At 37.1% G+C, this 25,877-nt stretch overlaps 1 protein-coding gene across 1 annotated transcript; it reads left to right on the forward strand.

Annotated features, from left to right (window-relative positions):
• The first annotated feature begins 1,471 nt into the window (after positions 1–1,471).
• Positions 1,472–10,161, forward strand: LOC144956578 (uncharacterized). Its single transcript, XM_078887166.1, has 3 exons — positions 1,472–1,814; positions 5,425–6,270; positions 6,773–10,161. Exons 1-3 carry the CDS (start codon positions 1,700–1,702, stop codon positions 7,966–7,968), a joined length of 2,157 nt encoding a protein of 718 aa, XP_078743292.1. The 5' UTR covers positions 1,472–1,699; the 3' UTR covers positions 7,969–10,161.
• Positions 10,162–25,877: the final 15,716 nt, after the last annotated feature.

Below are 25,877 nucleotides of genomic sequence, written 5' to 3' on the forward strand. Positions count from 1 at the left end.
AAATTTATATACTTTGGATAGACTACTGTTTTTGTTTAAAAGTTTGTGATAAAATAGGACGAGAATCATTTATAAGGATTGTTTAACTTAATTTTGATACATAATCCAATATTACAAGGGCAAAGTCTGACTATAAATTAACGAAACACGGGAATATTGTTACTTTCCTCCTTTTGAGATAAATTATATCCCTTGCTTGCAGCAATATTAAAAGAATTGTTGACTCATGGCGCTTGGGTATTAGATGAATGCCTTTATCAAAGATTCTCTCCCTTAGTTGTGTCCAACAGAGTGAACATTGTTAAAAGAACGCACACATGTTAACACTATTTTTAGAGCTCAATGGTTTCTTCGAGTGAATGAGTCTCACAGTTAATGGATAGTATGCAGATGACGTCACTTAGGCCTTTGTTATTGTGTTTGCCATCCGCGTTTGTGAGTTGTTCTCACTAAATTGTATTAACCAGACTATAAAAGTTCATGGTTACACAGAGTTTGTAGGTTGGTCGTTATACTTCGATGGCAATGTGTGACTCTTGCCAAGCATTCTATCTATACAAACAACAAACCACAACACGGACCAACTTGTCCCTCGTTGATTCTCGGTCTTTGCAATTGGATTCAATAGTCTGATGTCACGTCTCCCAGCAACGGCGGGCATCGTGGTTCTTAACAAAGAAAATCGGTACTTTTTATTCTTCATGCTGGCAAGAACTTTTCATATGTCTTGTGATCAGAATGTGTAAAAGTCAAAACATGATCAGATTTATAATGTTTTTTTTTTTCGTCTGGGTCTGCTTTTATGCTCGTCGGAGAAATATTTCATAAGGGCGTCCGCCCTTTAGAGTTTAGAGCCTTACTAAGTTACCATGCGTCACTACGAGGGAAGTGACGTTACGACTGTTAAAGCGTATTACTATTTGTTCGCCATTCAAGGGACTGGGTTTGCTGGATAATGCATTCATTCAACGTGTATGCGCTTGGCTAAAAATCTCACAACATTACCATCCGGAAGTATAACGGACCAAACACACAAAACTCTGTGTAACCATGAACTTTTATAGTCTGGAAAAACAGTAAAGTGAGAATTACTCACAAACGTGGGTGGCAAAAAAACAATAAAAAGACAGTAGTCGACTTCATTACTTTATAGATAGAACCTTGCAAGAGTTAACATGCTCCGAAGATAACGATAACACAAATCGTAACGTGACTTTTATATCTTGTTAATCATTTAGTGTAAAAACTACAACGCGGATGCAAACAATAACAAGCCTGAGTGAGTTCTGCCTTATAGATTGGAGGTATTGAAAACTGTTGATGATTGTACAAATTTAAAGAAAATAATGAGAGCTTAATTATCCCCAAATCTCAGCGAAAATAGCGCTCTGTATTTCTATTGTGTGTTATAATTGTCTAAAAATAGTAAATACTTGATAAATAAGTCACTGTATCAAGACCACAACGGAAGTGAAGATTATTTAAATTGTAAACACACACACACAAGAACACGGACCGTTAATTATATTCACAACACATGCCCCGATTTAATTGCACACCATTTTCCTTTCTTCTTTCGACTTATAACTAACTGCTTGTATGGACTAAATCATGGGAAAAATGAAGAAACAAATAATGTGTTCTGATGTTCTGTGAAATGTAAAATTTCTTTCAGTTTGGGTGTTTCTTAAATGTCATTATGTTGATAACAAAGTTTGTGTGTCGGGGAGATCGAAGCTGGAGATACACATCAGCAATGGATATTACTACACAATACATCATCTTGTTCATGTTTCTATTTTGTTTATGTAGAGGTAAGATAATGTAAACTGATAATGTTATTTAATTTATTCTTTGATACAACTATCCAAAAATGGAGGAACACATTCCAAATGTGCCCGCCCCTTACTTTTCAAACAATAAATAAAATCATACGAAGCTGCTCACTTTGAATTAAGGTTTTATTCACCAAAGGAAAGAAACAGCTGACCCCAGCAAGGGAGGACTTCCGTAGTTTTACAGCAGTTTTATTATATTACTTAATCTTTTAGCCCAAACATTGTTTTATCATGTTTTATAATATAATCTTTAGAGGGCCCATAAACGCTCAGTTTTCATCCAGGGACGATCTAGGGACAGGCACGGCTGAAGCAAATCGTAGTGAATCGCAATGGTTTAAGAGGGGTTCGGGGGGGTTTCGCCCCAATAATAAAGAAGAGGAAGGGGGGGGGGGTGTCGTGGGGTCTCCCCGCGATAATAATAAAAAGCATCCCCCCTTTAGGCATGCTGGGAAACAACGGAAGTCCTTCCCCCAGCAACTTGTACTTATTTTCAGTTATGATAACCCACATTGTTTTGGGCATTTTATTGTAATGGAAATCTTAACTCTTTCGATTTCACCGTGATTGAAAATATAACAAATTCGTTCCATTTCATATGCATATAAACTCGAAAGTTAACCCTCTCCTTACCACCCATAGGAAAATCGTCACATTCGTTACGATGCAGCCAAAATTTTTCTCATTCTAATTTTTTTTGTACAACATAATATTTGAACAAAAATGTTTGCTATAGTTAAAGTATATTAATCTGTGTTGAAGAGCTCGTTTAGCAGAAAAAAATACGTATAGCAAGAACTAACAGCTTTTGTGTTTGATTGAAATAAATCTATTTTTGTTTAGGTTGGGTGTGAAGTTTTGGGGACAATCCGGTAAATGGTCGGTGAGGAGAGAGAGAGAGAGAGAGAGAGAGAGAGAGAGAGAGAGAGAGAGAGAGAGAGAGAGAGAGAGAGAGAGAGAGAGAGAGGGAGAGGGAGAGAGAGAGAGAGTTAAATCAAGTCCGTAATTTTGTTTGACAATCAGATCTGCAAATATGTGCACGTCGATCTCGGGTATTACAATCCTAATGGGGTCCCAATAGCTCAGTCGGTAGAGCAATCGCTTCTCATACGCAAAGGCACCTGGTTCGATCCCGGATGAAGTCAATATTTATTTTTCTTCCCAATCCACCCAACAGTAATTGGATACCTAATTGGGTCTGTTAGATCTGGTGGAAAGTACTTTGCGATAGACTAGCGTCCTATTCAAAAGGATAGCAAGCAATTGCTACTGCATATTTCACGTTCCGGCTCCATGGGCCGCTTATGACTCTGGACTACAGATTACAACCCTAACAATATAGCGACTCAAAATTGCAGACGCAAGGTGAGTAACTCTGTATATATTCACTTTTAGTCAATGAAGTGGCGCCTGTATGTGGAATTTAATTCTTATTTTTTTAATTGAGCTTTTACATAGCGCAATATCCACTAAACGTGCTCAAAGCGCTTTACAAGTGGTCCCTGTCTAACAGCAACATTTAACATTTAGGACAAGACATGACACCTGTAAGGCGATATTATAATTTTTTCGGACAGAGACAACGCTGTTAACACCTGAGTGCGGTGAGAGAACGTGAGTAAAGAGCCTTTTCAAAGGAGTCAACTATGCCCTGAGCGAGGCTCGAACCCAGGTCCTTCCGATCCGAAAGTGAGTGTCATACCACAAGACCATATAGCCAGTATAACGAACATCAATAAAGAACTTTGCGTTTGATGCCACTCAAGAATTTGTTGTCATTTCAGCAAGCTCGATAGAGATGTCCTGATCAAGTGTAGTCCGGATTTCTCCGTAGCCATCTTTAAGTTATAGATAGTATGCAGATGACGTCACTCAGGCCTATGTTATTGGTTTTGCCATTCGCGTTTGTGAGTTGTTCTCACTAAACTGTATTAACCAGACTATAAAAGTTCATGGTGACACAGAGTTTGTGTGTTGGTCCGTTATACTTCCGGATGGCAATGTTGGAACTCCTTGGCCAAGCGCATTCTATCTATAGCCTGATACTGAAATCCAAAAGGACTGGCAGTTTGACGTCATTATTTGGTTTTTTGCACCGCTTAGTGAGTTGTCGTTAGTAGAGCTCATGGAAACGGGTTATTTCATTGAACTATTGAATACAACTCACGATTTGTTTTCTTTTGTGGCAAAAGACTGGCACTTCGACGTTATTTTTTGGTCAGTATCAGGCCATAACTTTACGAAGGCTACGATTTCTCTCACAAATGTAGTCTCAATGTTCATTTTGGGAGTCTTTCCACGAGTTCCTGGCATTGAAAGGCAAAAGTCCAATTTGGAAAAAAATACAACAAAAGAGAAATCCCCCCCCCCCCCGAACCCCCAACCACAATCCTTTATATTGATATAAATAATATAATAATAAATGATAAAAAGATAATAATAGATAAAATGAAATAACCTTGAACGTTTGTAGTGTGGTTAATACAGTATAGTGAGAATTACTCATAACGCGGATAGCAAAAAGCAATAACAAAGACCTGAGTGACGCCAACTTAATACAATCTACAGATAGTATGAAGTGACGTCACTCAGGTCTTTGTTATTGCTTCTTGCCATCCGCGTTTGTGAGTAATACTCACCAAACTGTAATACCCAGACGTTCAAGGTTACACACATTTTTGTGTGTTGGTCCGTCATACTTCCCGATGGCAATGTTGTGAGCTTCTTAGCAAAGCGAATACTATCTATTGATAGAATGCGCTTGGCAAGGAGTTCACAACATTGCCATCCGGAAGTATAAGGGACCAACACACAAACTCTGTGTAACCATGAACTTTTATAGTCTGGTTAATACAGTTTAGTGAGAACAACTCACAAACGCGGATGGCAAAAACAATAACAAAGGCCTGAGTGACGTCATCTGAATACTATCTATTGCATCCAACTTATTGCTTTTAAATTTGAGTCTACAATGTGTGTATTGGGTCGGTATGCCATTTGAGTAAAAATCTAGAAAATTGCCCTTCTTTCTTCTTAGGGCCTTCATTCATACCACACAATCACGTAGCCGCACCATAAACGTTTTCAATACGACAGTAGATATTATCCAAGTTTCATAATTTTAAATATGAAGCTAATTTTAACATCAAAATCACCCCGGCATGCAGACATACAACTGTCTTAAGGTCACAAATTATGTCACCAATCGTTTATCCCGGTTTCTATAACGTGAAATGGACAATAGTAATCGCTCGCTACCCTTTGAATAGGACTCTAGTCTATCGCAAAGTACTTTCCGGCAGATCTATAAAATCCAACTACCCAATCACTGTTGGGTGAACTGGAGGGTCAAATAAGAATAAATCTCGACTTCACCCGGAATCGATCTTGGTCCCTTTGCGAGGGAAGCTAGTGCTCTACCAACTGAGCTATCGTGACCCGGAAAAAAACGTTTTACTTATTAAATCCCCCCCCCCCCCCCCCCCCGAAAAAAAATCAGTTCAGACTATTTTTATTTTATTCTATTTATTCTCTATCTACCTCACTCTGAAATGCTTTTGGGTTTTTTTTCCTTCACATTTTACAGGATCCAAGGACGTACAAGAATACAGTGGTCAGTACACAGTCTTGAAACTGGACGATTTCAATCATAACGAGAGTAGCAACAACTATCCCTACATCAACAATAATATCAACAAAAATAATTATAAAAGTGACATCATCAGTAATAATACTAATAACAACAACAGCAGCAACAGCAGTAACAACAACAACAACAACAACAACAACAAAAACAACAACAACAACAGTATCAGGGACAGCAACAGCAATATCAACACAATCAACAAGACTCATTTCGATTCAACTTTAAACGATTCCCCCTTCTCATACTATGAAAACTCGTCACAGAACAAAGTTCGATCCATTCGATCCAATGTAAATAAAAGTGACGCGATAGCTGATGCCATCATGAATGTTTATTATGACGTCGCCAAGGAAGGACTAAAAATTATGTACAATAGGATGATATCATCTGAAAAAAGCAATTTGACAAATTTGAATGAAGCTAATAAGAACAAAAGCAGACTTCTAAATACCCTTACTAGAAGACCTCAAAGAATTTCAGATTCGAGCAGTGAGCAAAACACCACGGAGAAATCCGTCAAAAGCTTTAGTGACATAGTAGATGACAACGATGATTATGAGCAGGATGTTGACGACGAAAATGACGACAAAAATTTCACATCAAAGATAATTAACGATGAACCGCATCCAGGAAAGCTCACATCAGATGGCAGCAACTATCGAGCACACCATGACCTGAAAGATCCTACAATAAGAATCGTGATTGTGACTGGGAGTCCACATGAAGAAACCAACCAATCAAAGACTAGATTTCCTGTGACGTCACCGCCAAGGAGAAAAGAAAAAAGTAAGAAGTTTGTTAATCCTTTGAATAATTGGGACAAAAAGGCAAAAATAAAGAAGACTAAAGACTCTTCTTCTTCTTCTTCTTCTTCTTCGTCTTCTTCTTCTTCTTCTTCTTCTTCTTCTTCTTCTTCTTCTTCTTCTTCTTCTTCTTCTGCTTCTTCTTCTCTTCTTCTTCTTCTTCTTCTTCTTCTTCTTCTTCTTCTTCTTCTTCTTCTTCTTCTTCTTCTTCTTCTTCTTCTTCTCTTCTTCTTCTTCTTCTTCTTCTCCTCCTCCTCCCCCTACTCCTTCTCCTCCTCCTCCTCCTCTCCTCCTCCTCCTCCTCCTCCTCCTCCTCCTCCTCCTCCTCTTCCTTCTCATATATTCGTCGTCACATCATCATCATCATCGTCATCATCACCCCAGCTTTATTTTCTTCCTTTTCTTCTTGTCCATCTCATCCTCCCTCTATCTCACCTTTCTCCTCTATTTCCTCATTCTATTTATTACCAACTATTCTATTTCAGGTGTCATGGAAACGTTTATAACAGCTCTTTTATTATTCCTGATTCTTGCCGGAGGTTTTATAGTACTGATAATCGCTCTGTACCCCCATTGCAAACAGTGGCGTCACCAACGACGAATTCGTAGGAGACGTGAACGAGATGAAGAAGGAGGAGGAGGAGGATTGGGCGATTATGTCACAACTGGCAAAAAATCACGTCACAAACGGAAGAAAGTCGCCAAGACTAAAGCCAAAAGAACCGAGAACACTTATCACGTGGGTACACATATTGATTACGATGACAACTTCGTCACGCCCCACATTTATCGAAAAAGATCCGATCAGAATACATCAATGTTAAGCTTTGAAGTTGACGACAGCGATGATATCGATGATAAAACCGACGAGGACACGTGTTCAGTTCCTTTCACGCCCGTTTCTGAAAGAGCCCCATCTCCGATACCCATAACCCCCTCAATGACCCCAAAACGTTACGGGATAGGTAAATCGAATACCGGAAGTCAGAGGTCGCAGCAAGTACTCTCTGCCGATTCGTGTACGAAAAAGTTACCCCGGACAAGTACGCATCGCTACAGCAACTACAATAACATGCCCGGCCAAACATCCGCATCATCGAAATCATCGTCAGCAACGAAAGTTCCACCAGTGGAGAATACGTCATCAACAGCAATGGTGTCCAGTTCCTCGCCATCTTGGGATGACTCGGGATTAGGTAAAGGAAGCAGAGATGGTTCTCGGCGAGCAGACAAACAAACGAACAACGGTATAAAATCCCACAATAGTCTAAAAGACATAAGCAATATCAATAGTAATAAGAACAGCATTATTAACAATAACAATATGATAAAGAACAGTCAAATACTTAAAAGCAAAATTGATGAGGAAAATATACAGAACCATGGAATAGGAACCAAGGAAGCAATCTTAAACAAGTCCAACACACTTTCGAGCAATACGATGGGAAGAAAACCAGGCAGTGACTCGACTGACAAAGAGTCAAAATCGTACGGAGACACAACGCCTGAAAAGACTTCTGAAAACGACTTATTCAGACCAGGTAAATTTTACAAAGAGATTTTCACACCTTGCGCAAAATTGGACGGCGGGCTCGCGGGGAGCCGAAGACAATGTTTTGTAAAACCTGGGCGGGCTGTGAGAAGAGCACCCGTGGTAAGAAATGATGAAATGTCTTTATAAGCTTTTGAAAGTTATTGGAGTTTTGGAGGAGCATGATGAATCCTGCTCACACGTCGGAATTTAACCTTAGCATTTATTGAGTTAGGCGGGTGGTTTGTGGGGAGGTGTCCTGAAGCAGCGTTTTCTCTCTATTTTATCATTTTCTTTATGGTTCTCCGTTTTTCTTGCACCTTTTGACCCCAAATTAACCATTACAATTTTCCTAGTTTTTGAATAAAATTAGTTGCGAAAGAGATATAGGTGGATGATTCTCTTCCAAGCTAAGACAAATTGCTGACCCTACATTATATGTATCTGTAAATGCAATGGCAAGAAACTCGGGTAGAGCGGAATACGTTTCCTCTGAAGACTTTTTGCTTTCGCTCTGCCTGTGTTTCTCACCATTTACCTCGTCTTTGAAGAATATCATTTGCCAAAGGTGCATCATACCTGTGGGAAATGGTTGCCTTTCTAAGTTTCTTGATGTGGTCTGTGTGTGCAATGATTTGAGTGTATTCTTTCCACAGAGATCTTGTTCAAGAATCTTGCAGTTTTGAGCGATCTTTATCAAGACCTATGAGAACTTTGCGGCTGTGGTGTTTTATGAGTTTATAACCAAACAGTGCTGAAAACACTGAGCTCGCAATCAAACAGTGTGCAAACACTGAGCGAGCAAATAAAAGTGCTGCAAACACTGAGCGAGCAAATAAAAGTGCTGCAAATTCTGAGCGAGCAACTAAACAGTAATGCAAACACTGAGCAAGCAACTAAACAGTGATGCAATCACTGAGCGAGCAACCAAGCAGTGCTGAGCGAGCAACCAAACAGTGCTGCAAACACTGAGCGAGCAATCAAACAGTGCTGCAAACACTGAGCGAGCAACTAAACAGTGCTGCAAACACTGAGCGAGCAAATAAAAGTGCTGCAAATTCTGAGCGAGCAACTAAACAGTGCTGCAAATTCTGAGCGAGCAACTAAACAGTGATGCAATCACTGAGCGAGCAACCAAGCAGTGCTGAGCGAGCAACCAAACAGTGCTGCAAACACTGAGCGAGCAACTAAACAGTGCTGCAAACACTGAGCGAGCAAATAAAAGTGCTGCAAATTCTGAGCGAGCAACTAAACAGTGATGCAAACACTGAGCGAGCAACTAAACAGCGCTGCAAATTCTGAACGAGCAACTAAACAGTGCTGCAAATTCTGAGCGAGCAACTAAACAGTGATGCAAACACTGAGCGAGCAACCAAGCAGTGCTGAGCGAGCAACCAAACAGTGCTGGAAATCCTGAGCAAGCTCTAAATGTCAATCAACTGTCATACTGTGACCCATCGCCTCCACCTAGTTTTTATGTAGGGCCGAAACGGACACAAAAACGAACTCGTAGCTCTAAATTATGAACTGTTATTAGAATCTATTCTCACAGGAATGTGCGGCTATGTGGTCTATAGATATGACACGTGCTTTCGGGTCGGAAGATCATGGGTTCGAGCCTCGCGCTCGGCGCATAGTTGAGTTCTTGGAAAAGGCTCTTTACTCAAATTCTCTTACCGTACTCAGGTGTAAAATGAGTACCTGGCCGGTAACAGCGTTGTCTTTTTCCGAAAAATTGTAATATCGCCTAACAGGCGTCATGTCTCGTCCTACATGTTAAATGTTGCTGTTGACCATGGACCCCTTGTAAAGCGCTTTGAGCACATTTTAGTGGATATTGCGCTATATAAAGCTCAATTTTAAAAGCTCAATTTTAATCTATACTTATCACTGAGAACAATGAAAATAGTTTCTCAAGCTATTTAATTTCCAAAATGTATACCTCAAACTGTCTTAACTTTAAATTAAATTATTTTGATGGTTCATCTAGACGTAAAAACGAATTGAGACGCTGGGTCACACATTTGTTTCCCCTTTTGAAGGCATCGATAGTAAACTGCTCAATCATTACCTTCTGTAAATATAGAAATACAAGGTGAAAATAGCATCATGTTCATCATCCATCCTGGCCTGTACTCGTGAACACTTTGCCGGTCAGCAGTCTGCACGTATGACGATCCTTTGCGGTGCGCATGAAGTCTGCATTGCTTTTAAAATCACTTTTGACCATTCTTCGGCTATTTAAATATGTCATTCTTTGTCTTCGTTTAGCTCTCTTTCCTTCGATCATCTCAGACGTTACAAACGTTTCTATTACAAGATATGAAGTGGGTAGAAAAGTGCCAGAAGACAATAGAGAATAAAAAATTTTTTCGCGGCGGTGGTGGGGTTTGAACCTGCGACCTTATTGGTACGACAACTCCGCCTGGCAGGTGAGAGCGTGGCTCTACCGTGTGAGCTATCCACGAACACAAAAATATTCGTTTCAAACCCAAAGTCATTTCTAGATCCCTCTCTCACCCACTTCTTGAGATCGCCGATTCGTTCACCACCATCGCGAAGTAATTTTGACCAGCAGTTAAGCTTAATAGCCAATATTCTCATCACAAACATATAACATAGAAACGATTGAGACATTGAGTATGCTCCGGTGTATGGGGTGAATTTTTAATTCAGAAAAGTGAGTGGAGCAGGCACTTATTTTGGTAACAACAAGATATGAAGTGAGTAGAAAAGTGCCAGAAGACAATAGAGAATAAAAATTTTTTTCGCGGCGGTGGTGGGGTTTGAACCTGCGACCTTATTGGTACGACAACTCCGCCTGGCAGGTGAGAGCGTGGCTCTACCGTGTGAGCTATCCACGAACACAAAAATATTCGTTTCAAACCCAAAGTCATTTCTAGATCCCTCTCTCACCCACTTCTTGAGATCGCCGATTCGTCACCACCATCGCGAAGTAATTTTGACCAGCAGTTAAGCTTAATAGCCAATATTCTCATCACAAACATATAACATAGAAACGATTGAGACATTGAGTATGCTCCGGTGTATGGGGTGAATTTTTAATTCAGAAAAGTGAGTGGAGCAGGCACTTATGTTGGTAACAACAAGATATGAAGTGAGTAGAAAAGTGCCAGAAGACAATAGAGAATAAAAAACGTTTCTATTCCTTCTCTTCTCCACACATGTCCCAGAAACCGTAACTCCTTTATGATGGTATCTATCAACATTCTTCTTTTCTCACTTTTGATAACTTTGGAGGAAGACCTCCTTCGTATAGTTGTCTGTCCATGATAACCTCAACATTCTTCTGTACATCCACATCTCAAATGCCTCTAACCTCCTGCTAACTTCTTTGTCAAGCGTCCACATTTCACAACCATAGAAAAGGGTACTTATAACATATCTTTCCACAATTTTCATTCTGGTCTTCAACTTTATGTTGTTATTTCTTAACAACTGGACGCATTTTATGAAACACCTTGCTATTCTTTGTTTTATATCTTCTATGTCACGTGCGTCATGGGTAATAATAGTGCATAACTAATTAAATCTCTTTACTCGTTTGATGAACTTTCCTTTACTTGACAAATGGAAGGTTGTGTTGTTGTCATTCTTTGAGACCACCATGCATTCGGTAATATTCGTGTTATTGGGTCAAAATTGAAGACATATTGAACAACAAAAGTAGCTCCTATTTATAACTTTTGTTATGTCAACACTTTATGAGATGGGTTCATTTAGCTTCTTTTAAAAACACATTTAGCTCCTTTAAAAAAATACATTGAGCTAATATTGTAAATATCTATAATTTAGCTCTCTGATTCAAATACAATTAGAAATTATTGTCAATTTCAATTATTTGGCTCCCTCTATCAAATACAACTGATTAAAATTGTCAATATCAGTAATTGAGATCCCTCTATCAAATATTACTAGTTATCGTTAATACAATCAATATCAATAAATTAGTTCACTCTTTAAAATTAAAGTTAATATTGTATATATATCAATAATTTAGCTCACCCTTTCAAATACAACTGATTAATATTGTCAATATAAATGATTGAGATACATCAATCCATACAACGGATTGATATTGTTAATATTAATGTAAATGATTGAGATCCCTCTAAACAACTGATTAATATTCTGTGTAAAGCGAGGGCTCTCAGGACTCCCGTCATATTATATATACTTACAAAAGACTCAATTGTATGTTATAGCCTATGCGCTTTATCAGACGTTGAATAACGTTGAATAACGTTGAATCGATGAATTTGTATCATTAATAATAATTCACAATTTGTAATATAATTTTTCTATTTTACTTTTTTTTTTAGCTCTATGAATATTCTCTTAAGGATTTGTGAGGCTGATTGAGAAAACTCGAGAAGATGCTGCAAGTTTCGAATTGAGATATGAGCCAAAATCGAAGATGAAAGTGTTTCCCATAGCAACAAATTTTATTCAGAAAAAAAAAGAAATCATAACTTGGGTTCTAATAGACATAGAAAGAAAATTTAAAGTGGTAAATGATCAGAAAGATGTGGTCTACACCACTGTATACATAAATCAATTTATGAAATTTGCGCATCTTTCCGGGTTTTCTCAGCCACCCACATATTTATCTATTGTGATCCACAATCATCAATCGGGTGTTATCTCTGAAAGACCTAGGCCTAGATGAGGATAATAGAGATTAACGTTAACATGACAAGAATTTGAATATTTCAGATTTTTTTAATTTGTGACCCACCGTCTCTAAACAGTATTATGTCGGGATGACTCGGGTGCAAAACATTGAATTTATTGACAAAAACATGAAACTTGGGCTTTGTTTCGATTTGTTATGTAAGAAAATGAAGACAATTTCTCACAATACAACAGCTCAAAAATTGGTATTTACTAACAATTTAATTCTAAAGTCACTTTTCGGGGTCCAATTCATCCCGACATAATACCGTTTGGAGACGAAGGGTCACATTTACAGAATTTTCAAGTCTTTTCAATAAAGCGATACTAAGCTGCTAGAAGCTGCACTTTGAAAAGTAATGAGCATAATGAAAATAACAGCTTTGAAAAAGAAAAAAAAATACAAGAACAATATTAATATTTGTATTGTTTTTTTAAATATTTTTATTGGAGAAGGGTTTGAGCCCGAAACGTTCCGTTTTTTGGTATTTTGTTCTTTATCGTAACTGTTATATTCTTTACATATTTTTGATTATTGTTCCGGTTCGATATTTTGGGTTTAAAAAAAAAAAGTTAAAATTCAATACCTTGCATTATGGTCATCTCGACATAATGCCGCTTTGAGTCGGCCGATCACAAATTATGTTTTTGTTATTCATAATTGTAGATAAATTGTTTTCACTATTTTCATGTTGAATTTGATGAAATAACGTTCCAACACTAAACATTAGTGTTATAGTTTATAATAATATCGTACAGGGTGGTCATTTTATCTTGAAACCAATGAGATAATTCAAATTTATAATGAACGTACGTGTTTGAACCGAAAATAGATATAGGTCAAGGACAGCTATAATTATACTGAAGCCCTACTTGATCTGGGTGTAATCGAAACAAAGAAGCGACATAATTTATCGACATTATTTTGCTTTAAAATCGACGTGTATTTATTTGCAAGTCTGATAATTCTAATTATGATGGGCCGACGTGAATAAATTTTCAGGTCTGATAAGTTAAATCATTATGGGCTCGAAAATGACGCAAAAATTGCCCATTACAACGTTAAATCCAGGCCGATAAGTTGGTTCGTTCGGGTGTCAGACCTGCATATTATATGTACACATCATAATGGACTCATTGTTGCTATGGAAATACTCCCAAACCAATGGAAAATTTATTTTGTCCATTATAACAATTTTCAAACGAGCCCTTTATTGCATCCGGTTATCAGACCTGCAAATAATATGTCCACGTCATTGCAATTCAATCTACAAATAACAACAACATCGAATCACAACTCATGTAGAACGTAAGTCGTTTCCTGGGTGGGGTTCCTGATCTCCCATAGTGGGCAGGGAGGTACATACTGTGTCTTCTATCCCCCTATATATATTTTCCAATATGCTTTCTGTCTTTGTCTTAGAATGAGATTACTTGGTTTTGTCCTGGTCCTGGCCTGATACCCTGGCTGGGAGGGAAACAATCGAATGTATAGTTAGTTTTGGGAGATGATATTATTTTCCTTGTAAATTATCTCTCTGTTATGCACTGTATTGCTTTGTTAAAATATTTTGTATGATTTGTAAACATTTGAGTGTATTCCTCTTAGTTGGGACCTGTGCTTGTGTCTGGATGGGACTTTCAGGTGATCTCAAACTAAGTACTTTGATAGTATGCTCTTGGAATCTACATCTGTTTCCTATTTGAACCAATTCCCCTTTCACCTTTTCTCAGGTGCTTTAATTGTAATTCTAGAACTTTTTACTATCCCATTTTCTTCCTTTTTACTGGCGCTGATATGACCTTAATGTGTTGCAAGCGCCGTAAAACCCATAAAAACAAAAACAAAACGAATCAGAACTCGTGTAGAACCAGGGACGGCTGGTAATAATGGGCAGGGTGGGCAAATACCAGCCTGTTTTTTCAAGTTATATGCTGTATTACCAGGTCTGAAATAATCAAATTTAAATTAGATAATTTCAAAAGTTACTATTTAAACTTGATACTTCGTACTGAAATCAATTTGTGTGTATTTTTGATAGGTTGCGAATCACCATGCATCCCGTAATGCATAAACCAGGATACGCTCCTGTTCTTTTTTATCACCCCCCCCTCTCCCTTCTAACCACTCCACTCCGCCACATCGTCATCTCATCGTCACGTCGCCTGACGGTGAACTAACTCCGATTTTTGCTGTCTGGCCTCTCTAGTACTAGGTCGGGCTAATTCAAATGAGCCCACCTTATTAACCAGTGAAAACTAAATAGAGATTTTGGCAAACGAACGTTTTCTTATTTATTGCCTTACTTGTGCTGGTACCATTGATGTAATGACTTTGGGAATGTTCCAGTATTGAATTAAATTTATTAATTTACTAATTTTATATCAATTTAGTATTAATTTGTGTTGTTTTTATATATTTGTTTATCCATTTAAACTTTTCTTTTTTTTCTCGTTTTCTTTAGTGCTTCTCAAAACTCATTTATTTAAATTGTTTTCTTATTTGTTTGTTGTTGTTGTTTTTTTTTGTTTGTTTTTTTTTTTTTTGGGGGGGGGGGTTGTTTTGTTTTTTAACAAATTAACTTGTTAGTTCTCTCTTTTTTTTAATTCTTAAAGTAATTACCGCTGTATTTTTATTGCCAGACAAAATAATTTTGCAAAACAATGTAATTTTCTATTGTATTGTATTGTCTAATAAAACAAAACACTTTTATTCAAAAGTCTTAATAAATATATAAAATACAACCACCATTTTGGTTTTCTCAACAATTGAATTAGTTTACGAGAAATACTCTTCTGAGAGAGTTGAATTCTAAGTTATAGAGGAAATAAATACGTTTAAAGGAAGGTGGGCAGATTCCGTACTTGCCCGTCCTGAAGCTAATACATACATAAGAAGTTGTTCGCGATGAAGAGGCGGGAAGCTCGGGTTGGTTGGGTAAGGAGTAAAGATAACACGGTCGTTATTGTTATGGAAGTGGTTATTCAGTATCAGATACTGAATAGTGTTTTTCCACTATTCAGTATCCGCAAGGAACTCTTTTTTATAGAGAGAGTGAAAAGTGCGACAATCTCGGTTGAATGCAAATAAACTGCTGACCGACTTCCAGATTGAACACGTGCAGTAACTGACAGCCCGATTCAAAGTTGCAAAAATATTTTGATCGTAATTTTTTAATTTCTGCTATTGTGCAATTAACATAGATCAAAATATCAAAGTAAAAGTGGCAGTCAAATACATTTTTAAATATCTAAATAGATATGATTAAATGTCACTAAATATTCAGTGCCACCATAGTTGGTGGAAATAAGCTGTTTGACTCTGAGCTTAAGGTTCCAGAGTTCAAATCCCAGCAGGGATAACTTTTTTTTTTTTCCCCAATATTTTTATAATTCCTTCTGTCTATTAAAACTTTTGTTTAATAATTTTATTTGCTTGTAATATACTTTAATGTTGACATTATACTATTGTTCTTTTATTTTTATTATTATTGTTATTATTGTTATTATTATTATTATTATTATTATTATTATTATTATTATTATTATTATTATTATTATTATTATTATTATTATTATTATTATTTCTACTTACATACTATTATTATTATTATTTTTGTTGTTGTAATCGTCGTCATCATCATTATTATGATTATGATTATTTTTTTTTTATCAAATAGTTGGAGTAATTTAATCAGTTATCGATTTATTACGAATATCTTTTATGTGTTATAATCTCGTTGTTGTTTTTCATTGATGTGCTCTTCTATTGTTTATTACTTTTTAAAATCTTGCTTTTTTCTGTTTGTCTCATTTCTTGTTGTTGTTGTTGTCGTTGTTTGTTTGTTTGTTTTTTTGTTTTGTCATCTAAGACAAACCCGATTCATTATAAATATGTGAACAGACTTTCTGCCATTTTTAATTGAGCGATGTACTTCCGTGAATTAATTGCCGTATTATATTAAAATTTACGTGTAATGATAATAATAATAATAATAATAATAAATAATAATAATAATAATAATAATAATAATAATAATAATAATAATAATAATAATAATAATAATAATAATAATAATAATAATAATTTAAATAAATACTGAGTATTAGACTACAATTGACATCTATTTACAGAATACACGTGGTATTTTTAGAGGTGTTTCTTTTTTTACGAAACACGCCGAAACCCGACAAAGTTATGGGAAGTAGGCAGCAGTGGGGAGTGAACCTGGGACTGGGTTTCGTAAAAAAAAGCAATTAATTTTTTTTACGAAACCCGACAATATCCGACAAAGTTATGGAAAGAAAGTAGGCAACAGTGGGGGAGTAAACCCGAGACTCAGGGAACTGTACACTATTGGGGAGTAAACCTAAGTCTATGGTTTTTCGACGGGTTTTGGCGGGTTTTGTAAAAAAGGAATTGCTTCATTCTTGTCTGGTTCCCAACTCCCATAGTCCGGCTTCATTTCCCACTGGCATCCATCTTCCATAGTCCCAGGTTCATTTCCACTGATATCCTCTTCTCACAGTCCCAGGTTCACTCCCAACCGGTGTGCACTTCCCTGAGTCCCGGTTCATTGCCCAATGGTGCCCACTTCCCATAACTTTTGACAATTTCGGTAGGTTTCGAAATAAAAGTACATTCTGAGCTCACTGTCCACTGGTATCAGCCTCTCGCAGTCCCAGGTTCAATCCCCATTGGTGTCCGAATCCCAGATTCACTCCCCACTGCTGCCTGCTTCCCATAACTTTGTCGGGTTTTGGCGAGTTTCGTAAAAAAGTAATTCCCCCTCCCCCTTGGTATTGCTTTTTTACAAAAACCAGAGTCCCAGGTTCACTCCCCACAAGTGTACACTTCCTGAATCTCAGGATCACCCCCCACTGTTGCCTACTTCAATAAGTTTGTCGGATATTGCCAGTTTCGTCGGGTTTCGTAAAAAAGTAATTGCTTTTATATGAAACTCGCTGAAACCCGCCGAAAACCAGAGTCTCAGGTTCACTCCCTACTGGTGTACACTTCCATGAATCTCAAGTTAACCCCCCAATGTTGCTTACTTCCCATAACTTTGTCGGATATTGCCAGGTTTCGTAAAAAGGTAATTGCTTTTATGTGAAACTCGCTGAAACCTGCCGAAAACCATAGTCTCAGGTTCACTCCCCACTGGTGTACACTTCCATGAATCTCAGGTTCACTCCCCACTGTTGCCTACTTCCCATAAGTTTGTCGGATATTGCCGGGATTCGTAAAAAAGTAATTGCTTTTATGTGAATCGTACTGAAACCGCCGAACACCATAGTCTCAGGTTCACTCCCCACTGGTGTACACTTCCCTTAGTCTCAGGTTCACTCCCCATTATTTGCCTACTTTCCATAACTTTGCCCCATTTTGTTGGCATTTCGTAAACAAAAAGTAATTGCTTTTTTTTTTTACAAAACCCGCCGAAACCCAGACCCAGGTTCACTCCCCATGTGGTGTACACTTCCATGAATCTCAAGTTCCCTCCCCACTGTTGCCTACTTCCCATAACTTTGTCGGATATTGCCAGGTTTCGTAAAAAGGTAATTGCTTTATGTGAAACTAGCTGAAACCCGCCAAAAACCATAGTCTCAGGTTCACTCCCCACTGGTGTACACTTCCATGAATCTCAGGTTCACTCCCCACTGTTGCCTACTTCCCATAACTTTGTCGGATATTGCCGGGATTCATAAAAAAGTAATTGCTTTTATGTGAATCGTACTGAAACCCGCCGAAAACCATAGTCTCAGGTTCACTCCCTACTGGTGTACACTTCCCTTAGTCTCAGGTTCACTCCCCATTATTTGCCTACTTTCCATAACTTTGCCCCATTTTGTTGGCATTTCCTAAACAAAAAGTAAATGCTTTTTTTTTTACAAAACCCGCCGTAACCCAGACCCAGGTTCACTCCCCACTGGTGTACACTTCCATGAATCTCAAGTTCCCTCCCCACTGTTGCCTACTTCCCATAACTTTGTCGGATATTGCCAGGTTTCGTAAAAAGGTAATTGCTTTTATGTGAAACTAGCTGAAACCCGCCAAAAACCATAGTCTCAGGTTCACTCCCCACTGGTGTACACTTCCCTGAGTCTCAGGTTCACTCCCCACTGTTGCCTACTTCCCACAACTTTGTCGGATATTGCCGGGTTTCGTAAAAAAGTAATTGCTTTTATGTGAAACTCGCTGAAACCCGCCGAAAACCATAGTCTCAGGTTCACTCCCCACTGGTGTACACTTCCCTTAGTCTCAGGTTCACTCCCCATTATTTGCCTACTTTCCATAACTTTGCCCCATTCTGTTGGGATTTGGCGCATTTCGTAAACAAAAAGTAATTGCTTTTTTTTTACAGAACCCGCCAAAACCCAGACCCAGGTTCACTCCCCACTGGTGTACATTTCCATGGATCTCAGGTTCACTCCCCACTGTTGCCTACTACCCATAACTTTGTCGGATATTGCCAGGTTTCGTCGGGTTTCGTTAAAAAATAATTGCTTTTATATGAAATTAGCTGAAGGCCGCCGAAAACCATAGTCTCAGGTTCACTCCCCATTGGTGTACACTTCACTGTCTCAGGTTCAGTCCCCACGCTTTGCCTACTTTCCACAACTTTGCCGCATATTGTCGGGTTTCGTAAAAACGTAACCCCCCCCCCCCCCCCCCCCACCCTCCCCCATTTTGTTATTGCTGTTTTACAAAACCCAGAGTCCCAGGTTCACTCCCCACTGGTGTACACTACCTGAATCTCAGGTTCATCCCCTCCTTTCGCCCCCCCCCCCCCCCCTTACACACACACACACACGCTGCTGCATACCTCCCATAACTTTGCCGGATATTGCCAGGTGTCGTCGGGTTTCGTAAAAAAGTAATTGCTTTTTATTACGAAGCCCGACGAAACCCAGTCCCAGGTTCACTCCCCACAGGTGTACACTTCTCTGAGTCCCAGATTTACTCCCACAGCTGCCCTCTTCCCATAACTTTGTCAGGTTTCGGAAAAAAAACACCGTATTAAGGTGCAAAACCACTATTCAGTGTCAGATACTGAATAGTGCAAAACCACTATTCAGTATCAGATACTGAATAGTGCAAAACCACTATTCAGTATCAGATACTGAATAGTGCTAGCCTATTGTTATAGTCTAACGAATGCATGAGGAGAAATTGGTACATTATTTTGTCTTAATTGTATTGTATGAAGTATTGGCGAAAGCTTAAGATTAGATAAACTTTGTTTTTGTTTGTCTTATTTTGACTATGGAACTGATACTTGTCATAGCAGACCTGCCTACTTGAAATAGGAAAATAAAAATCGTAGTTTTCAGGGCTAATAAAATCGTAGATATTTTAACTACCCTTTAAAAAAATGACCGGAATTTCGTCTGTTTTGATAGATATCAAATTTTCAAAAATGAGAAAAAATGATTGGAAACGCAATAATGATGGTGATGGTGGTAGTGATAGTGGTAGCGGTGGTGGTAGTAGTAATGATGGTGGTGGTAGTAATGATGATGGTAATGTTATTATTATTATTATTATTATTATTATTATTATTATTATTATTATTATTATTATTATTATTATTATTATTATTATTATTATTATTATTATTATTATCATCATCATTATTATTATTGTTATTGTTGTTATTATTATTATTATTATTAATATTATTATTATTATTATTATTATTATTATTATTATTATTATTATTATTATTATTATTATTATTATTGTACGTATTGGTGGTATTACTATTGTTGTATTTTTTTTGTGGTTATTAATGTTATCAGTTTATTGTTTGGTTCCATTTACCATTTTTTTCCCACTTTCATGTATGTGGTCATCAAATTGTATGATTTATTGTCGAAAGCCTAAGATTGAATAAACTTTGTAATATCGTATGGTAACCATCATTGTCGACGACATCGTCGTTGTCATCATAATCATCATTATCATCATCATCATCATCATCATCATCATCTACATCATTAACAACAACAACAACAATATTAACAACAAGTACTACAATAGCAATAAAAACAATATCAACATCATCATAAAATTTCCGTCATCGTCTCCACAACTATCATTCTAACCAACAGCACCTCCAAAACCACGACCATAATTACATCCTCCTCCACCACCACCACCACCGCTACCACTATTCCAACCACTACCACCACCGGCACAATCATTCTAATCATCAAGACAGCAGTGAAATGCAATTCGAGCTCTGAATGAAACTCGAGTCATATCGCTGTTGTTGCTTCTCGATTAAAACTTTAAGGTTACTACATACTACTGAAAACCAGTAATGTAACAGAAATATTAATCTCGCCGTTGAGGGATTAAAGCAAATCTTTAATTTTTCGAGTGAACGAAATTGACTTGTATTGTCAAGGTGTTGTCGCATTATGTCTCGTCGCTTTATTTTTTAGTTGTATTCTCTTTCGTGATTCATTTCTGATTACGTTTGGAATAATTAAAATCTACTGGTATTGTCATTTCATTGTGAATGTGATTATTTGTGGTTGAAATATTATTTTTTAAAGGTGAAAAAAAATAATAATTAAAAAAAAAAAATAAATACATAAATAAATTTTCAAAAAATAAAAAGATAAATAAAAAAAACAAATAAAAAATAAATAAATAAAAATACTCGTAAATTAAAAAAAAAGATAAAATAAAAAAAAATAAAAAAAAATAAAATATCATATATATATATATATATATATATATATATATATATATATATATATATATATATATATATATATATATATGACCGAATCATCTTTGCCCCACCACTGTAAATAGGCTAGAACCGCCACCGTGTAGAACGTAAGTCATTTCGGTCAGTACTCTGCGGCTATGTGGTCTAGTGGTATGACCCTTGCTTTCTGATCGGAAGATCCCTATTCCGAGCTTCGCTCGTATAATAGTTGAGTCCTTGGAGAAGGCTCTTTACTCACATTCTCTCACCGTACTCGGGTGTAAAATGAGTACCAGGCGGTTAACAGAGTTGTCTCTGTCCGAAAAAATGTAATATCGCCTAATAGACGTCATATTCTGTCATACATGTTAAATTTTGCTGTTGGACAGGGACCCCTTGTAAAGCGCTTTGAGCATGTTTAGTGGATATTGCGCTATATAAAAGCTCAGTTTTTTTAAAACTCTGAGACGTGTCAATTTAGAAAAATGATTTGACGAGTATGTGATATCATTGCACTGCAGAGGAAACCGATAGTGGGGACAATTTTATGGCTATAATATACATAGAACGAAGTTGATGTCACTCAGGTCTTTGTTATTGTTTTTTTGCCATCTGAGTAATTCTCACTAAAATTTATTAACCAGACTATAAACGTTTAACGTTACACATAGTTTTGTGTGTTGGTCCGTTAAGTTATACTTCCGGGTGGCAATGTTGTGATCTTCTTAGCCAAGCGCATACTATCTATACGTGGTGCGTATTTTCAACGTTTACAATTGGAATAAAGGTAAATATCTTACTTAATTCTCCATTAGCTGTGTCATAAAATGATCACCCTGTATTATTTTCATTACGAAAAAATAATTGTTTTTAAGAATAAAATTAGTTGTTTATAATGTCTTAAAGTTACAGGGATGATGAAATTTGTCGTGTATTGAGGATATGAAAAATATATAATATTATGATAGACGGGTCTAATTCGATTTGATTTAATTGGTGGGTCGAAGTTCATGGCTCAAGATGTAAAATATATTGACGTTCTCGTTAATTTGCAATGATATGACCAAAAAGTGTGACTAATTCCTCATTTTTTCATTTTACTGACCATGAAATGACTTTAAAATGTCGCAAGTACTGTAACGCCCCGAAAACCAACCAAGAAACTACAAATCGTTCCCTACCTCCACAGTGGGCAGGGAGGTACTTACCGTGTCTTCTATCCCCTTATATCTATTTTCCAACTTGCTTTCTGTCTTTGTCTTGGTGTGAGATTGCTCGGTTTTGTCCCGACCCTGGCCGGAGTCCGAGCTGGGAGGGAAACAGTCAAATGCATAGTTATTGTTTTGGGAGATGATATTTTTTTCCATGTAAATCATCTCTCTGTTATGTGTTATTATATTTGTTATTTTTAATGTATAATGCAAGCATTTGAGTGTATTCCTCTTTGTTGGATTTTGTGCTTGTGTCTGGATGAGACTTATAGGTGATCTCAAACTAAGTGCATTGGTGGTATGCTCTTGGAATCTACATCTGATCCCTATTTGTTCCCAGTTCCCCTATGTCTTACTTTTTCTTGGGTGCTTTAATTGTAATTCTAGAACTTTTTACTATCCCATTTTCTTCCTTTTTGCTGGCGCTGATATAACCTAAATGTGTTGCAAGCGCCGTAAAACCCTTAAAAAACAAAAACAAAACAACAACAACAAAAAAACTACAAATCCTCACACATTATGAATTCGATTATTGGTATCCTCATTTTGTTATAAAATTATTCCTACATAACATACATTTCTATTATAAATAAGTATTGTTCTTATATTATACTATTGTAATAATGAACTTTCTTCATTGTAAAATACGAATTTTTATGCTAATCTTAATACTGTTTAAATTGATAGATCTAGATTGAGAAATAAATCTTAACTCAACTTCTAGGATACAAAAAGCCATGTTCATAACATTTCAAATTTGAACATCTTTCTACTTAAACTTCGCATTGTCCTCTCGTTAAAAATAAAGGATACTATGCAACCAGTCATTAAAGAGTATTTTGAGTATTTTTTCACCCTAAGTCATATCTCCATGTACTTCTCTGTTGTCTTCTGGTACTTCCTACTCTTTTCATTTCTTGTTATCAACATAAATTTATGCCTGCTCCACTTACTTTTCTGAAATAAAATTCATCTCAAATACCGGAGCATACTCAACGTCTCAATCGTTTCTATGTTTGTGTTGAGAATATTGGCGATTAAGCTTAAATAACTGGGTTGGGTTCCTGACCTCCCACAATGGGCAGGGAGGTACTCATTGTGTCTTATATCCCCCTATTTATCTGTTTTCCAACTTGCTTTCTGTCTTTGTCTTGGAATGAGATTACTTGGTTTTGTCCTGGCCCTGGCCGGATAACCTGGCTGGGAGGGAAACAGTCAAATGTTTAGTTGAGTTTTGGGAGATATTTTTTTCCTTGTAGATCATCTCTCTCGAATGCATTATTTTTAATTTTTAACACAGTTGTAAACATTTGAGTGTATTCCTCTTATTTGGGACCTGTGCCTGTGTCTGGATGAGACTTTTAGGTGATCTCAAACTAAGTACTTGGAAGCTACATCTGTTTCCTATTTGAACCAATTCCCCTTTGTCTTACCTTTTCTTGGGTGCTTTAATTGTTATTCTAGAACTTTTTACTATCCCAATTTCTTCCTTTTTACTGGCGCTGATATGACCTTAATGTGTTGCAAGCGCCGTAAAACCCTTAAAAGCAACAAACATAAAACATAGTATTCTCTGTTGTCTTCTGGCACTTCCTACTCTTTTCATTTCTTGTTATTATCAACACAAATGCCTGCTCCACTTACTGTTCTGAAATAAAATTCATCCCAAAGACCGGAGCATACTCAACGTCTCAATCGTTTCTATGTTACGTGTTTGTGTTGAGAATATTGGCTATTAAGCTTAAATGACTGGGTGGGGTTCCTGACCCCCCATAGTGGGCAGGGAGGTACATACTGTGTCTTCTATCCCCCTATGTCTGTTTTCCAAATGCTTTCTGTCTTTGTCTTGGAATGAGATTACTTGGATTTGTCCTGGCCCTGGCCGGATATCCTGGCTGGGAGGGAAACAGTCAAATGTTTAGTTGAGTTTTGGGAGATTTTTTTTCTCCTTGTAAATAATTTCTCTCTAATGCATTGTTTTTTTTTTTTGTTTTTTTTAACATATTATAGTTGTAAACATTTGAGCGTATTCCTCTTATTTGGGACCTGTGTTTGTGTCTTTTAAGTGATCTCAAACTAAGTACTTTGACGGTGTGCTCTTGGAATCTACATCTGTTTCCTATTTGAACCAAATTCCCATTGTCTCACCTTTTCTTGGGTGCTTTAATTGTAATTCTAGAACTTTCTACTAGCGGGTGGTTGGATGGGAGCATCACCCTTGAATCATATACCTATGATGTTCGCATGGGTGTACGATCCGATAGTGATGTCGTTTCTTCTTCTCTTTACTAGCCTATCCTGCTTCTTTGGTTTGTGATTGTATTTTTGACAGGGGATATTTTTTTTTCCTGTAAATCCTCTGCCTGTTTGTTCTTGGTTATTTATAATTTAGCTTATGATATCTTTAGGTTATGATTTTGATTGACATTTGTACTATTTTTGTTGGATTGCTTGTTTTTTTGTTTCAGCGGTCTCTCATATAACCTCAATTGTGTTGGAAGAGACCTAAAGCAACAAACAAACAAACAAAAACTTTCTACTATCCCATTTTATTCCTTTTTACTGGCACTGAAATGACCTGGACTTGTTTCAATCGCCATAACACTTATACAACAAAAATACTTGAGAGTTAATCTGTGTTTCAATTTTCAATTTTGAAAAATATGACTTAATGCTGTTGTGTTATTTTGTGGTCTAGTGGTAAGACACTCGCCTTTGAACCTGTTCGTTACGGAATCGAGTTCCCCAATGGGCGGCGCAAAGTTCACGCTTTCTATTCACATTCTCTCACCGCACTTAGGCGTAAAATGAGTGCATGACCGTTAACACTGTCATCTGTGTCAAAACAAAAGCTCAATAGAGCCGTTTGTTGTCATGCATATTCAATTTTGCTGTTGTAACCAAGCCCCTCAACAAAACAAAAACAAAACAAAATAAAGAGAAAAAAACAAACAAACAAAAAAAAACAAAAAAACCCAACCCCCCCCCCCCCCCCGGGGATATGCGGGGTAATTTTTGCCGATTATGGTGCCCAATACCAAAATTCAATTATTAACATTTTTGGGTAATTGAACTTTTCAACTTTCGATTTTGACCTCCCATAGTGGGCAGGGGGGGGGGGGTACATACTGTGTCTTCTATCCCCTTATGTCTGTTTTTTCGACATGCTTTCTGTCTTTCTGGAATGAGATTACTTGGCCGGAGTCCTAGCTGGGAGGGAAACAGTCAAATGCATAGTTATTGTTTTGGGAGATGATATTTTTTTCCTCGTAAATCATCTCTCTGTTATGTATTATTATATTTGTTATCTTGAATTTATAATGTAAGCATTTGAGTGTATCCCTCTTTGTTGGATTTTGTGCTTGTGTCCGGATGAGAATCATAGGTGGTCTCAAACTAAGTACTTTGATAGTGTGCTCTTGGAATC

This window comes from Berghia stephanieae, chromosome 11 (genome assembly GCF_034508935.2).
Source record: "Berghia stephanieae isolate SIO BIC M18660-M18661 chromosome 11, UCSD_Bste_1.3, whole genome shotgun sequence".
Lineage (NCBI taxonomy): Eukaryota > Metazoa > Mollusca > Gastropoda > Nudibranchia > Aeolidiidae > Berghia > Berghia stephanieae.

Bases quoted from the DNA above. Each gene is read 5' to 3' on its own strand.
- LOC144956578 (XM_078887166.1), top strand. From the start codon at position 1,700: ATGTTGATAACAAAGTTTGTGTGTCGGGGAGATCGAAGCTGGAGATAC. The intron at 1,815-5,424 runs GTAAGATAATGT...CACATTTTACAG, and splicing joins TCTATTTTGTTTATGTAGAG to GATCCAAGGACGTACAAGAA. The intron at 6,271-6,772 runs GTAAGAAGTTTG...ATTCTATTTCAG, and splicing joins GCCAAGGAGAAAAGAAAAAA to GTGTCATGGAAACGTTTATA.